The 16,447-nt window shown below is 44.3% G+C and overlaps 5 protein-coding genes across 5 annotated transcripts in view; all 5 read right to left on the reverse strand.

Annotated features, from left to right (window-relative positions):
- Nucleotides 1-16,447, reverse strand: part of LOC309564447 (uncharacterized protein) — a 714,240-nt gene that overhangs the window by 226,697 nt on the left and 471,096 nt on the right.
- Nucleotides 1-16,447, reverse strand: part of LOC309563950 (uncharacterized protein) — a gene marked incomplete at its 3' end in the record, with an annotated part of 302,349 nt that overhangs the window by 47,519 nt on the left and 238,383 nt on the right. The gene's annotated exons all lie outside the window — the stretch shown is intronic.
- The window catches only part of LOC309563951 (uncharacterized protein), a gene marked incomplete at its 3' end in the record, with an annotated part of 261,782 nt that overhangs the window by 19,905 nt on the left and 225,430 nt on the right, over nt 1-16,447 (reverse strand). Inside the window, exon 3 of the mRNA XM_082268580.1 lies at nt 370-588. Within this exon, the coding sequence (XP_082124706.1) occupies nt 370-588 (219 nt within the window). The remainder of the gene's footprint in view (nt 1-369; nt 589-16,447) is intronic.
- Nucleotides 12,067-16,447, reverse strand: part of LOC309563953 (uncharacterized protein) — a gene marked incomplete at its 3' end in the record, with an annotated part of 229,314 nt that continues 224,933 nt past the window's right edge. The window contains exons 3-4 of the mRNA XM_082268583.1: nt 14,729-14,776; nt 12,067-12,135 (exon numbers count right to left, since the gene is read on the reverse strand). Of these exons, the coding sequence (XP_082124709.1) occupies nt 12,067-12,135; nt 14,729-14,776 (117 nt within the window). The remainder of the gene's footprint in view (nt 12,136-14,728; nt 14,777-16,447) is intronic.
- On the reverse strand, nt 12,090-12,680 carry LOC309563954 (uncharacterized protein; the record flags this gene model as incomplete). Its single annotated transcript, XM_082268584.1, has 1 exon — nt 12,090-12,680. A coding segment is annotated over one exon (591 nt), but the record flags the coding sequence as incomplete, so codon positions are not given.

Consider the following 16,447-nt stretch of genomic DNA (forward strand, 5'->3'; position numbering starts at 1 on the left):
GAGAAATACAGGAATACAGGACGGGGAACACAGCTCAGGAAAGTGACCAGGGGATTACAGGCTGATATCACCCAGTCCCACCCTACTCTGGACCAATCAGTGAGCAGTATGTGTGGAGGAATGACCTACCTGTGCTGATCTCTGCAGGAGTGTCCTCCTCTATAAAAATCCTCTTTATTCTATCCTCCTTCATAGACCGGTGATAATCCCTCACATACCTCTCTTCTTTACCCTCAACATTTATATAAATCACATCTTCACCCTAAACAAAGAACATGAGGGAAAATAACATCTGCAAAATATAAGCTCACATAAAAAAATCCACATATCATTTCCACAAATCTGTTTTAGATGCTCCGTCTCACCTACCTGATCATGTTTTGCGTAGTTGTGATCTTCCTGTGTGGAGTCCCGGGAATACAGAGGACGGGGACATCTCTCTGGTGGGTTTCTGTAGCTGGATGACTCCACCATGGTGTCCTGGGACAGATCTTTGTGTTCTTTTGGAATCTCTGACTCCTCCATCACCCCATCCTCCTCTTTTGTCTCTTCTTCAACATCAACTTTAGAATCTCTCAGGTTTCCACTCTGATTATAAAATAAAAATTACATCAATGGTAACAATGCAGATAATGTACAGATCCTAATGATACTATCAGTGATTGTTCCTCATCTACCTGATGATGGTGGGGGATGGTGTGACCTTCCTGTGTGGAATCCCGGGAATACAGAGGACGGGGACATCTCTCTGGTGGGTTCCCATTACTGGATCCATCTGTAGGAAACACACACACTGACTGAATACATTGTTTCTATGTGTTTATCAGATGATGGGGGATCTAGGTGGATCCTCCGTACTGCTCTCTCCTTTACAATAAAGTCTCCTCTTACCCGGTGATGTGAGGGGCGGCTGATTGTCCATCATGACGTCCTTGTAGAGATCCTTGTGTCCTTCTAAATACTCCCACTCCTCCATGGAGAAATTGACAGTGACATCCTGACACCTTATAGGAACCTGACACACACAATGATACAGTCACCATCCAGACACATAGTTACATAGTAGTTGAGGTTGAATAAAGACAATAGTCCATCCAGTTCCCCCTGTGTAGGTGTGTGTGGCTGTAATCATCTCTCATACCCCTGAATGTTCTGATCCTTGAGATGTACGTCTAAGAGTCTTTTGAAAGCCACCATACTTCCCGCAGAAACCACCTCTTGTGGTAGAGAATTCCACAATCTTGTAGCCCTAACAGTAAAGAACCCCCCGCGTTTCCTGAGGTTAAAACGCTTCTCCTCTAATCGCATTGTATGCCCTCGAGTCCTCATGCAATCCTTTCGACTGAATAGCTTTTTTTCTATGCTGAGATCACCATTGAGATATTAAAAAATTGCTATCATGTCCCCTCTCAGGCGTCTCTTCTCCAGGGAGAATAAATCAAGCGATTGCAGATGCTCTTCATAATTAAGGTCCTCCAATCCCCTAATTAATTTAGTTGCCCTTCTCTGGACTCTCTCCAGCTCCAACACATCCCTCCTGAGGACTGGCGACCAGAACTGGGCAGAATACTCCAGATGCGGTCGGACCAGAGTTTTATAAAGTGGAAGGATTATAGACTTATCCCTGGAATACATCCCTTTCTTTATGCATGCTAATATTCTGCCGGCTTTGGCAGCTGCCGTTTCACATTGCATGCTGTTGCCTAGTCTATCCTCTACCAAGACTCCCAGATCCTTCTCCATTTTTGATTCCCCCAAAGGTTCCCGCCCTAAAGTGTATTGCGCTTTTATGTTTTTAGTCCCCAAGTGCAAAACTTTACACTTCTCCACATTAAACCTCATTTGCCATGTCGTTGCCCACTCTGTTATTTTGTCCAGGTCATTCTGTAGGATATCTGCTTCATGCTGTGCAGTTATTGCCCTGCCCAATTTTGTGTCATCAGCAAAAACTGATATAGGACTACTGATCCCGTCCTCAATGCTGTTTATGAATAAATTGAACAAGGTTGATCCCAGGACTGAGCCTTGGGGGACCCCACTTACCAACTCAGACAAGTCTGAGTATGCGCTGTTTATTACCACCCTTTGGACACTCCTTTTTAGCCAGTTCCGTATCCAAGAGCAAACCTTGCGGTCGATGCCTGCAGATCTTATTTTATAAATTAAGCGCTTGTGGGGAACTGTATCAAACACCTTAGCGAAATCCAGGTACACCACATCCACTGGTCTCCCCCTACCTAGCTCACAGCTCACCTCCTCGTAGAATGTTAAGAGATTGGTTTGACAAGAATGCCCATTTGTAAACCTGTGCTGGTTACTGCTGATGATGCTGTTGTCCTTAGCAAACTCTACGATATAGTCCCTTATCATCCCCTCCAGAAGTTTACATACTACTGATGTCAGACTGACAGGCCTATAATTTCCCGGTATATGCCTCTGCCCTTTTTTGAATATCGGTATCACGTTAGCTTTCCTCCAATCCCCTGGTACATTTCCTGTCATAAAACTGTCAGCAAAGATCAGGAACAGTGATCTAGATATAACCTTACTGAGTTCCTTGAGTACTCTCGGATGTACGCCATCCGGGCCTGGTGATTTATTTGTTTTAATTTTATCCAGCCTTTCCCAGATTTCACCCTCTCTTAGCCATAGCGGCAAGTTCTGTGAATTACTACTAACCATACAGTCATGGTCAGAAAAAAGCGTTCAGCACGTTTGCTTTTTCAGTGTCCTCTGTAACCATCCTCCCATCATCGTTAATTATGTGTGCAATATGCTCTGCCCTAGTTTTTGTGCTGTTGATATATTTAAAGAATTTCTTTGGGTTCTTTTTACTATCCTCCGCTATTTGTCTCTCAAAGTTGATCTTAGCCATTTTGATTTCATATTTACTTTTCTTATTTGCCTCCTTGTATTGCTGGAAAGCCGATGCTGTGCCCTCTGATTTATATTTCTTGAAGGCCATTTTTTTTCCCCCTAATACGTTTTTTAATATTATGGCTTAGCCAGCCAGGTTTGGCTTTGTCTCTTCTAAATTTATTTCCCATAGGAATGCACTGCGAGATGCATTTGTTTAATATGTTCCTAAAGCATTCCCATTTTTCCTCTGTGGTCAGTGTTCCTAGGGTCTGGTCCCAGTTTACCCTTTCCATCAATGAGTATAATTTTGGAAAGTTTGCCCTTCTGAAGTTTAGGGTTCTTATGTTCCCCACTTGCCTTGTTCTATTGTTATTTACGCTAAATGTGATCATCCTGTGATCGCTAGAGCCCAGGTTGTCCTGGACTCCTACCTTCGAGATTAGGTCAGGGTTATTAGTGATCAATAGATCCAGCACTGCATTTTCTCTAGTAGGAGAATCCACCAACTGAGACATGTAGTTGTCCTGTAAGGTTTCCATGAATAGACGGGCCTTCTGTGAGTGTGTAGTCCCCTCTTCCCAGTCAATGTCGGGATAATTGAAGTCCCCCAATATGATGACTGATCCCAGTTTTGCCACTTTACCCAACAGTGATATAAATTACAGCTCTACCTCCTCCCTTTGTTTGGGTGGCCTATAGCAAACCCCCACAATTACTTTTCCCTTTTCTCCTTCCCTATGGAGTTCTACCCACATGGATTCTAACTCCATACTCATCTCTTCCGTAATATCATTCCTCTCTATCACCCTTACATTATTCTTGACATAGAGACATACCCCTCCCCCTCTTTTTCCTACCCTGTCCTTTCGGTACACCGAATACCCTTGGATATTGGCCAGCCAGTCATGTGAGGGGTCTGTTACTGAATAATGCCCCAGAATTCCCAGCACCGCTCACCTCTCCTGTCAGCAGCTCCATCATCTTCTTGGTGACTTCTAGAATCTTCTGCATGTTGTGTCTCTCAGGTTTTAGGGAGTCACATGGAGGCACTGTGATGGTCATATGACCACCTGACTTCAGAAGAGGAAATCTCTGTATTGAGCAATCAATAGGAATATCATGTTAGAATCCCAGAATCCTCCTCACCTCTCCAGTCAGGTCTGTGTTTTATTAATAGAGATAAGAGTGATGTCATGTGACCTCCCAGAATCCTCCTCACCTCTCCGGTTAGGTCTGTGTTTTATTAACCACTTAAGCCCCAGAGGATTTGGCTGCTCAAAGACCAGGCCCTATTTTGCGATTTGGCACTGCGTGATTGTAAAGGACAATTGCGTGGTCTTGCGACGCTGTACCCAAATGAGATTTACGTCCTTTTTTTCCCACAAACAGAGCTTTCTTTTGGTGGTATTTGATCACCTGTGCAATTTTTACTTTTTGCGCTATAAACAAAAATGGAGCGACAATTTTGAAAAAAATAATATTTTTCACATTTTTTTATAGGAAATTCTCAAAAAAAATGTCCAATTTGTTTTCTGCTACATATTTTTTGGTAAAAAAAAAAAAATTGCAATAAGCGTATTTTGATTGGTTTGCACAAAAGTTATTGCGTTTACTTATAGTGATGCACCGAAATTTCGGCCACCAAAATTTTCGGCCAAAAATGGGCTTATTCCATTTCGGCCGAAAATGGGTTAAATATGCCGATACTAAAGATGGCCTTTAGTATCGGTGCATCCCTATTTACTAACTGCGGGAAAGATTTATGTCATTTTTATTGTTTTTTTTTTAACTAGTAATGGCGGCGATCTGCGATTTTGTTTGCGGGACTGCGACATTGTGGCGGACAGATCGGACCCCTGACTGACATTTTTGACACTTTTGGGGGTACCAGTGACATTACTACAGTAATCAGTGCTATAAATATGCACTGTTACTGTAAAAATGACACTGGCAGGGAAGGGGTTAACTTTATTGGTGATCAAGGGGTTAAATGTGTCCCTAGGGGCGTGATTCTAACGGTCAAGGGGCTTGGCTTGTTAGATCATAACAGAGACATACGATCCTACATAGCAGGATCGCATAGCCTCTGTCATGATCTAAGGGAGAATGACAGACGGCTGTGTTTACATCAGACGTCTGCCTTTCTCCCTCTCCGCAGCGAGATCGCAAGTGGCCGACGGACATCGGAGCTGCCGGTCACATGCGCGGGACGTTAGTGAACGAACGGGGGCGGGAGCGCGCGTTGCCGGCGACGCACGCTTGCCCCCTATAGGCACGTGGGCGAGTGACGTACCGCTACGTCACTTTGCCCAGGAGGGGCTGACCACCGCAGTATATAGTCACGCGGCGGTCGGCAAGTGGTTAATAGAGATAAGAGTGATGTCATGTGACCTCCCAGAATCCTCCTCACCTCTCCGGTCAGCAGGTAAATGATCTCCAGGGTGAGATTTAGTATCTTCTCAGTCACGTGACTCCGATCCTCCTCCATCATCATTTTATCTATTCAGGCTTTCTTATAGAGAGAGATCATTTTGCCAAATTAAAGTAAGAATTATTTGGAGTTTCTTGTGAATAGAAAATAAGATCTTATTACCTCCTCTGCTGCCAGGTCTTCTCTCTGCTTCGTACCACATGAAATTTCCTGGGTGTACCTGACATCACTTCCTGTCTGCACCTGACATCACTTCCTTTCTTCCATAGAGACTTGTCTGGGTAGAAGTGAGATCACCATCTTGTGGAGCTCAGAGGAACTGCAGCTCAGAGAAACGTCTCGTAGTGTGAACACGGCCTTATGCTGTGTGTGTATGTACTGTATACAGGGCAGCCATCAGAGGGGGACAGCCCATACACATGTAGGGGGCCCAGGGGCTCCAAGGGGCCCAACCACCCAAACCCCAACCAATAAGACCGAGTTGTTGCTGCTGTAGTAACTAGCAATTGCTGAAGCATGGCAGCTGCAGAGTAAGCCGATGCAGCTGAAGGGATGTCTCTTTGCTGGATTGGGATGTGCCTTTGTCGAATATATGAGGCCATCTCTTTACTGGATTGGGATGTCTCTTTGCTGGATATATGAGGCCATCTCTTTGTTGGATTAGGATGTCTCTTAGCTAAATATATATGGCCGTCTCTTTACTGGATTGGGATGTCTCTTTGCTGTATATATTGGGATGTCTCTTTGATGGATTGGATTAATTTTCATTCATTAAGTTGTAAGAGTGTTAAAACAAAAGTGGGTACACTGAAGCACTCGTTGGGATGGCCAGTGGGCAGATTCGGTAAGACGGCCAGAGGGCGGGCCCCGCAAAATGTTGGTGGTCAGGCCCAGAGGGGCCCAGGCCTAAAGCTGTGTAAGGGGCCCCAACATTTCTGATGGCTGCCCTGACTGTATATCCTTATAGATGGGTCATCTCTACTCCCACCAATGGGTGGAAAGAAATATTTTTTTTTGGTTAGGGATAAACAGAGTAATTTTGCAACATAGTAAAACGTTAGCCTCCAGTTTTTTCATTATTTCGTACAGTTTTGTAGAAAGTTGCTTGAAAATGTCCCTGTCAAATCCCTGATATCGCTGACCCACCCCAGTATATTTGCTCAGCTTTCACCAACAGGATCTGTCATTCTGCAGTCTCCCGGTTGTCAGCTGGTGTTGCTGGTGGTCAGCGGGTTTTTTTTTTTTCGGCAGGTGTTTTGATTGATGTGGATCTGCTTCACTGGATGACGTGATTGATGGTTGGTGTGTGTGCTTCAAAGGACTTACCTATCACTTTAACCCCTGCTCATTCACATAAGGGGGGGGGGGTGGGCATATCTGAGAGCCCCCCTGTTTTCTAAAGGGGACTTACAGATTCTAATAAGCCCCGTGCCCGAAGACCCCCACAATCCCCAGGTCAGGAATTTGGGGAAGAGGCCATTGTTCATGGGGACATGGTGCTTTGCGAAAATGCACCCTCCATGTTAAGGGCATGTAGCCTGGTATTTTTCAGGAGTGGGGGGCACACACTTGTCCTCCCCTTTCCTTTCCCGCCAGGCTGCATGCTTGGATAAGGCTCTGAGAAGGATTATTGGCGGGGGGACCAATGCTTTAATTATTGATTTATGAGAGCGGTTTCCTCTAAAAATACATACCAGACTCAATGAGTTTGGTACATAGGTGTGCGCAACCTATTGCATTAGGGTGTGCGCCCCAAGGCTCAAACACACATGCTTGTGTGTATGTACACTATAAATATATATATATATATATATATATATATATATATATATATATATATATATGTAGCACCCTCCTAGATAGGTGCTAGAGAGTGAGTATAGTTTTTGGCTCTGTCTGCCTATCAGAGGAGCAGCGGGTAAATTCTATATTCTCTCTGCTTAACTGGGAGCAGGATCTGGGAGTTAGGTCTGCTCAATGTGTTCAGTGTGTGATTCATGTGGTCTGAGGGAGTGTCCCCACTGGTCCAATGGGGAAGCACATTGGACAGTGGAGGAAACCTGGCCAATGAGGACACAGGCTTTGATACAGCCAGGGGAACATGTGCTCAAGGTCTTTGGCTGGGAAGCAGAGTCCCGGAAGGAGGGTGGTGGCTGCCTCCTCTTCTGCAGCAGTTGGTGTATGGTCACAGGCAGTAGGCCTGGTGAGCCGAGGAGGAATGGGACATGGGCATACAACATGATTGGGTTTCCTCCACTGCCCTATGAGAATCCGCTCATGGAGCCAGTGGGGAGACTCCCCCCTCAGCAGACACACCTGGGAGACATGACAGCCTGCTGAAATAATGGCCCTGCTGTAGGCAGCCAAGGCCCACTATACTTTACCTAACACCTACCTTGTAGGGTGCTACACGTTATTTGGGAATGTCCGGTCATTCAAGAATTTTGGATGATTCCTCGGAGGAGGAATGGGACATGGGCTTAAAACAATACATACCTACGGTGATTTCATCTCAAGATAGATTTATCCACCTCAAATTCCTGTAAAGAGCATACTATACCCACAGCACTTGGCTAGAATATATCCTACTCACTCAGCGACATGTCCCAAATGTCAGCTGGCCGTTGGGTTGTACTTCCATGTTATTTGGGAATGTCCGGTCATTCAAAAATATTGGAAGGCAGTGGTGAGAGAAATTAGTGAGGTGGTGGATCTTTGTGTCTCATTGGATCCCAAGGTGCTCCTCTTGGGTATCGGTAACTCAGTTACACAGGCTATGTACTGTATATACGACTGCTAATATTCTACTAATGTTTTTCTGCTAGGAAAGTTATTCTGCAAAATTGGAAACTTGCTGTTCCTCCTACGGTCGCACAGTGGCGCCAATTGGTGGACTCTGTACTCATAAACTAACATATATGGGACACAAATGTCCTTTGATCACCTGTGCGATTTTTACTTTTTGCGCTATAAACAAAAAAAAGAGCGAAAATTTTGAAAAAATAACGAATTCACATTTTTTTTATATGAAATTCCCCCCCCCCCCCCCCAAAAAATGTAAAATTAACATTTTAGGCCAATTTGTTTTCTGCTACATATGTTTGGTAAAAAAAAAAAATCACAATAAGCGTATTTTGATTGGTTTGCGAAAAAGTTATCGCAGCTACTAACTACGGGAAATTTATGTAATTTTTATTGTTTTTTTTTTTTAACTAGTAATGGCGGCGATCTGCATTTTTTTTGCGGTACTGCGACATTGCGACAGACAGATGGGACCCCTAACTGACATTTTTGGGGGTACCAGTGACATTACTACAGTAATCAGTGCTATACATATGCACTGTTACTGTAAAAATGACACTGGCAGGGAAGGGGTTAACTTTTATTGGTGATCAAGGGGTTAATGTATGCCTGGTGCTTACTGATGTGTGTGAGGGGAGGGAAATGTGTGGCACAGGGACAGATCGGAGGTTGAGCTATGCTGAATCCTGTAATCTGTGGCTGTCTGTCACTTAGGAGATCCGCCCGCTTTGTTTACACAAGCAGATGGATCTCCACACTCGATCCCCGACGATCGGGGAAGAGCGGCGGTGATCACCACCTCTCCTCCCATGGCCCGACTCCCGCTGTGTCTGAATACAGCAGGAGTGAGCCTCCGGCGGCGCGCACGTGCCGCCCACAATGGGAGGAGTCCAGCGACGTAGACCTACGTTGCTGGTCAATAACGAGCCACGTTGTAACAGTACGCTCAATGTGAGCGGTCGGCAAGTGGTTAAAGATCAAGAATAATGGTCTGGCAATCACCTGGCTAGGCTCTTTAAGAACCCTCGGGTGCAAGCCATCCGGTCCCAGTGATTTATGTTAAGTTTCTCTAGTTTAGTTCTAAGTCTATCTTCTGTTAGCCATGGCGGTACTTCCTGAGGTGTATTATTTAGTTTAGCATTACAAGCTGGTTTAGTGTAGCCCTCCGATCCTTTTGCGAAGACTGAAGAGAAGAAATGATTTCACACTTTCGCCTTTTCTCTGTCCTCTGTGGCCAAATTTCCTTCGTCGTCTTTTATGGGGCCAATGTGTTCTGGCCTCGCTTTCTTACTGTTTATATACTTAAAGAATTTCTTGGGGTTCTTTTTACTCTCTTCCACTATTTGTCTCTTGTGTTCTATTTTAGCCGCCTTGATTTCGCCTTTACATTTCTTATTACACTCTTTGTAATGCTTGAATGCTGCCAATGACCCCTCAGCCTTGTATTTTTTGAAGGCCTTTTCTTTAGTATTAATATGCATTTTTTTGTTGCAGTTTAGCCACCCAGGGTTTAGTTTTGCTCTTTTAACCACTTTACGACCAGCCACGTAGACCTTCGTCGGCTGACTTTGCGTGGTTGTACCGGGGTGATGCCTCTAGCTAGAGGCATCATCCTGGTACTGTTTTTTAGAGCCAGTGGTCGGCTTTCTGGCGGTAACGACTGATGCAGCTCGGGAGCCGCTCGATCGTTACCCCGTAGAACGGGAGGGGACGTTCCCCCCCTCCCGCCGCCTTCCGCGGCTCTGCCCGGGTCTCCCGTCCCACCGGGAGACCCGAGCAACCCAGCTGGCGCGTCCGCCAGCTGGATGGAGTCCTGAACTAGGCCGGAAGCGGCTTTGTTCGGGTCTCCGATGACGTAACCCGGAGGCAGGGTGTCCCATCCGGGTTACTCGGCTGATAAAGGCGGCAGATTCAAAAAGTGAGTGTATTCAAAAATTCAGTTTTCGACGTTTTGAATACATGGAAGTGCAGTGGAGGGGGTCTAGGGTCTTTTAAACCCCCGATTCCTCCATAAAGAGTACCTGTCACTGCATATTGCTGTCACAAGGGATGTTTACATTGCTTGTGACAGCAATAAAAGTGATCAGATTTTTATTTATTTTTTAAAAACCTGTGTTAAAATTAAAAAAATAAATAAATAAAATAAATAGAAAAAAAAACTGGTAACCGATGAAAAATTTTAAAGCGTCGCCTATGGAGATTTTTATTCACCGTAATTTGTCGCCATTCCACGGGTGTGCGCAATTTCAAACCGTAATATGTTAGGTATCTATTTACTCGGCGTGACATCATATTTCACAATATATAAAAAAAAAAGGGCGAACTTTACTGTTTAGTTTTTTTTAAATGCAGTGAAATGTGATTTTTCGTAATTTTTCAAAAAAAATGGCGTTTGAAAGATCGCTGCGCAAATACCGCATGACAAAAAATATTGCAGTGACCGCCATTTTATTCTCCAGAGTCTTTGCTAAAAAAAATAGATATAATGTTTGGGGGTTTTAAGTAGTTTTCTAGCAAAAAATACTGATTTCAACTTGTAAACAAAAAGTGTCAAAAATAGGCCTGGGGCTAAAGTGGTTAAATTTATTTCCCTTTGGAATGCACTGGCCAATCCCTTTGTTTAGTATGCTCTTGAAGCACTCCCATTTTTCCTCCGTGTTCTTTGTTCCCAGGGTTCTATCCCATTTGATATTTTCTAGCAGAGAGCGCAGTTTTGGGAAATTGGCTCTTTTGAAATCCAGTGTCCTTATATTACCCTTGTGTTTCCTATTACTATGATAAATACTGAATCTAATTGACCTATGGTCACTATTTCCTAAGTTGCCCCGTATTTCTATATCCGTGAACAGGTTTGTATTGTTGGTTATCAGTAGGTCAAGTACCGCATTGTTTCTTGTCGGTGCGTTCACCATCTGACCCATGAAATTGTCCTGCAAAACATTTAGGAACTGCCGAGTCTTGGCTGAGTGTGCGGTTTCTTCTGCCCAGTCTATATCTGGATAATTAAAGTCCCCCATTATAATGACATTTCCCATCCTTGCTGCCAATCCTATCTGTAAAAGGAGGTCCGCCTCCCCTTCCTCCCTCTGGTTGGGGGGACTATAGCATACGCCCAATATTACCTTCCCCCACCGTGCCTTCCCTTTGAAGTTCTACCCATAGGGATTCTGCCTCGTCCATAGCTCCATTATTAATATCATCCCTCATATTTACCTGTACACTGTTCTTAATATACAGACATACCCCTCCCCCTTTTTTACCTTCTCTATCTCTGCGATAAAGGGAATTCCCCTGAATGGTCGCCATCCAATCATGAAAGCTGTCGAACCAAGTCTCTGTTATCCCCACAAAATCTAAGTCCTCCTCAAACATCAGCAGCTCCAGCTCTCCCATCTTGTTGGCCAGGCTTCTGGCATTGGTATACAAACCTCGTAATTTTGACCGGTTGCATACTATATCCTCGTTTGATGTTGTTTTTAGGCTGCTCTTGTGATTTTTCCCCATACCCACCTTGGATTTAGGTACTCGAAACACCCTACCACTAATGTTCCCATTTGTGCCCTCTGAATCTTGCTCCCTGCTGGCTAATTCTACATCTGTACCCTCCCCCCCATCAAATATTTGTCATGGTTGGGCGAAAACGTGTCCAATTCGTTCAACAAATTATTTAAAAACAGACCTTTACGTTTTTGAGAAGCCTTACACCACAAAATGCACTCAGCCAATGAAAGGTAAGAACTCCGTTTTTATTTTTCTCCTGCTATCAATGGCCAACACGGGACAACACTTCATCCATGTCTTTGGTGATCTCTGATCTCCTTATGAAGGGTTTCTTACATGATGAAGATCAGCCATGGAGTATATCTGAGGTGTATATCAGGGTGTGCTTCTTCCCCACATGTCCACCAACATTCATATACAAGACATTTCCCGCACTAATACACCTCGAGGGTTGTGTACAGGAAGACAGGACTTCAGTGAACAACATTTTCCTCACTTAGAACAGGAAAAGTGGCTTCGGCTTCATGTGCACTGTCTGATGTCTGTGAACATGAGACTTCATTGAAAAACATTTCCCGCACTCAGGACAGGAATACGGCTTCTCCCCCCTGTGAAATCTCTGATGCCTGGAAAGATAGGACCTCAATGAAAAACATTTCCCGCACTCAGGACAGGAATACGGCTTCTCCCCTGTGTGACACCTCTGATGTGCGTAAAGAAGGGACTTCTTTGAAAAACATTTCCCACACTCAGGACAGGAATGCGGCTTCCCCGTGTGCAATCTTCGATGTGTGTAAATACTGGATCTATCTGCAAACCATTTCCCACACTCAGGACAGGTATGTGGTTTCTCCCCCGTGTGAGAACTTTGATGTTTCACAAGGTATGATTTATCAGCAAAACATTTTCCGCACTCAAGACAAGAATACGGCTTCTCACCTGTGTGAGATCTTTTATGCACAATAAGGAGGGATTTAAAATGGAAGCACTTCCCGCACTCAGGACAGGAAAATGGCTTCTCCCCTGTGTGAGATCTTTTATGCCTATTAAGTTGTGATTTATAATGGTAACCCTTCCCGCACTCAGTTCAGGGAAACCTTTTATCTGTTGGAAGGACGGCACTGTCCCGTACAGTCTGAGGTTCCTCAGGATAAGAGGAATACGATGGTCCATCTACACTGTGTGGTCCCGGATGGACATTTGAGGTAGTCGGGTTTTCTCCTGGACTATACTGTGTGATGTCCTCATCTTCTACTTTACAGTCTGGAGACAAAGTGAGACAATCCTCTGAGGTTTTCCTCATCTCCCGTCCATGTACTAAAATAGAAATACAAAGATTATTACTAGACATCAGCAGATTGGTTCCCCTAAACCAGGACTCCGCCCACATCAGACAGCTTTGTCTCTGAGGATCTTACAATTCCCCCCTCAAGGTAACTAGTAAATGGGTCCTCTGATCTCCTACCAGTTCATTTCTTTATTCATGGACCTTAGTCAGAGAGTGAGGAAACAACGAGAACTGTCTTTAATAGGAGTGACAGTGTGGAGATTAAAGGAAAAGTGTCCCCATCTCAATCACCTGCTGGTGGCACTGTGGTACTCTAGATGGAGGGTTGTAGCTCCAGTGTCCACCAGCGAGTGTCTCCCTGCAGCAGACAGAAGTTTCTAGTAATCAGTCTTTGCCTGGTGCTGCCTGCTGGGAGAGTGTTTAGTCCCTCCTCTGCTATTACATTTCGTGTCAGTATTTTGCTTTAGGTGGTCAGATGTTGCTTGCCATTTTTCCTGCTCCTTATCTTGCTCTTGCCCTGAATCCTGTACCCTGCATCTCTACTGCCTTATATCTGCTCCCCAGTCCTGGTTCTCCCTTCCTTGCAACTCCAGTATTCCCTGTGTTCCTCGTTTTGTATATATTGTATTAAAGTTAGGTGGTTGGGTGTTTTGTCATTCAATTTATGGTTTCTTGAATCTTCATGTTTGCTGGTGTGTGGATGTTTTCACTATTAATTTACTTTACTACTGTATAGTGTGACCTCGGTTTCCTAGTGTAGCCATGCGGATCTGGCCATCATTGCTGCTGGCCCCACCCCCTCTATTAGTCATTACCATCTTCCCAACACAAGAAGTCCCACACTTCCTTATTAAGTCCATGATTTAGTTATGAATAACAGCGGGGCTGAGCCCCACCAGAGGTCATGAGGATGGGGGGGAGGATAACCAAGATGAAGACTGGACTGATCCTGAAGACCACCAACATTGGGTTACTGACTCCTCCCTCATTATCACTTTCTGTTTAAGGTTCCAAAGTAGGAGGATGTTATCACATTATTATCAACATGTAAAAGTCTGTCCTCCAATCAGATCATCAGATATAAAATGTCCAGCTGGTAGAAAATGGGTGTAACAAAAGAGACTCCATATTATGTGTATATATAGCAGTGGGTAGAGGGGAGAGAGTAGAAGTCAGGAGTATGTAATGTACAACATAGAGTATATAGTGCAGGGGTCAGGAGTATGTAATGTACAACATAGAGTATATAGTGTAGGGGTCAGGAGTATGTAATGTACAACATAGAGTATATAGTGCAGGGGTCAGGAGTATGTAATGTACAACATAGAGTATATAGTGCAGGGGTCAGGAGTATGTAATGTACAACATAAGATTATATAGTGCAGGGGTCAGGAGTATGTAATGTACAACATAGATTATATAGTGCAGGGGTCAGTAGTATGTAATGTACAACATAAGAGTATATAGTGCAGGGGTCAGGAGTATGTAATGTACAACATAGAGTATATAGTGCAGGGGTCAGGAGTATGTAATGTACAACACACAGTATATAGTTAAGGGTTAGGGTTCATAAAATTGGTATTCAGTAATCAGTGGAAGCTTAAATGTTGAGACGTTGTGAAGATTGTCCGAGAGAAATACAGGAATACAGGACGGGGAACACAGCTCAGGAAAGTGACCAGGGTATTACAGGCTGATATCACCCAGCACCCGCCCTACTATGGATCAATCAGTGAGCAGTATGGGTGGAGGAATGACCTACCTGTGCTGATCTCTGCAGGAGTGTCCTCCTCTATAAAAATCCTCGTTATTCTATCCTCCTCCATAGACCGGTGATAATCCCTCACATACATCTCTTCTTTACCCCAAACATTTATATATATCAGATCTTCACCCTTATTTCCACATTTCTCTCTTAATATTGCGTCCCATCTTGCTATCCAAATGGAACGCATACACCTTTAAGGGCAATGACGTCATCGCCGGGCGCCGCTATGAGCGGCTATTTCAATCGCCGGCTTTCTCTCACTCATTGCTCGTTCAAACCGCATGTTGCCTTGTCTTGTCCAATGCTGCCGGAGCTTAAAGCTATTCCCCTTGCCTGAACAAGACCGGAACCTCGCTACCGATCCAGTATCTCGCTACCGGATTACTCCATTACTCTTGGACCTTGCTACTACTAACCCATCTAGTGATAAGTACCCCGCAGGGGATTCCTTCCTCAACCTAACTTTCACTATCTACTACTGCATACTAAAGGGACTATTACTATCTAAGCTATTTATATCATCTGCATAGATTGCTAGCTCTTAAGACTACCATCACCTATCATTGCACTAGGTTACTCTCTCTTGCATAATTCATCTGCTGTCCCCTACCACCTGTTACTATACATGATTGCTAAAACCTATCTGCATACTATCATCACCTACCACTCTCCTGAATACTACTACTAAGTGCTCACCATTCTATTGCCTGTCTCTCACCTCTATTCTATCATATACATTCTATCACTCCAGGAACATCATATTGAGTGTATGTATATTTGCATAACAGGCTGTACACAGTGATGAAGTCCTGAGAGTTGGATATGTTGTTCAACACATTCTCTACATGACTACTGAGTGTAATAATTCTGCAGCTGCAAATCCATTCACTAACAAAAAACGCATGAGCGTTACAGCAGACTGGTTCCAGAGGATAGAAAGGCAACAGTAACTCAAATAACCACTCGTTACACCCAAGGTATGCAGAATACCGTCTCTAAACGCACAACGCATCCAACCTTGAAGCAGATGGGCTAAAGCAACAGAAGACCACACCGGGTGCCACTCCTGTCAGTAAAGAACAGGAAACTGAGGCTACAATTCGCACAGGATCACCAAAATTGGACAATAGAAGATTGGAAAAAATGCTGCCTGGTCTGATGAGTCTGGATTTCATCTGCGACATTCAGATAGTGGGGTCAGAATTTGGCACATGGATCCATCCTGCTTTGGCTCAATAGTTTAGGCTGGTGGTGTAATGGTGTGGAGAATATTTTCTTGGCACCCTTTAGGCCCCTTAGTACCAATTGAGCATGGTTTAAACACCACGGCCTACCTGAGTATTGTTGCGGACCATGTCCATCCCTTTTTGACTACAGTGTCCCCATCTTCTGATGGCTCCTTCCAGCAGGATAATGCACCATGTCACAAAGCTCCAATCATCTCACCACTGGTTTCTTCAACATGACAATGAGGTCACTGTACTCCAATGGCCTCCACACCCACAACATCACATCCAAAAGAGCTCCTTTGGGATGTGGTGGAACATGGGATTGGCATCATGGATGTGCAGCCGACAGATCTGCGGCAACTGCGTGATGCTATTATGTCACTATGGAGCAAAATTTCTGAGGAATGTTTACAAAATCTTGTTGAATCTATCCCACGAAGAATGAAGGCAAAAGGGGGTCCAACCCAGTAGTAGCAAGGTGTAGCTAATAAAGTGGCCGGTGAGTGTATCTATTAATAGCGATAGGTTTTACTGCTCCCCAACCTCACGTGTAAACGAGCCACAATAAT

This window comes from Pelophylax lessonae, assembly GCF_965119305.1.
Source record: "Pelophylax lessonae genome assembly, chromosome: 9".
Taxonomy (NCBI): domain Eukaryota; kingdom Metazoa; phylum Chordata; class Amphibia; order Anura; family Ranidae; genus Pelophylax; species Pelophylax lessonae.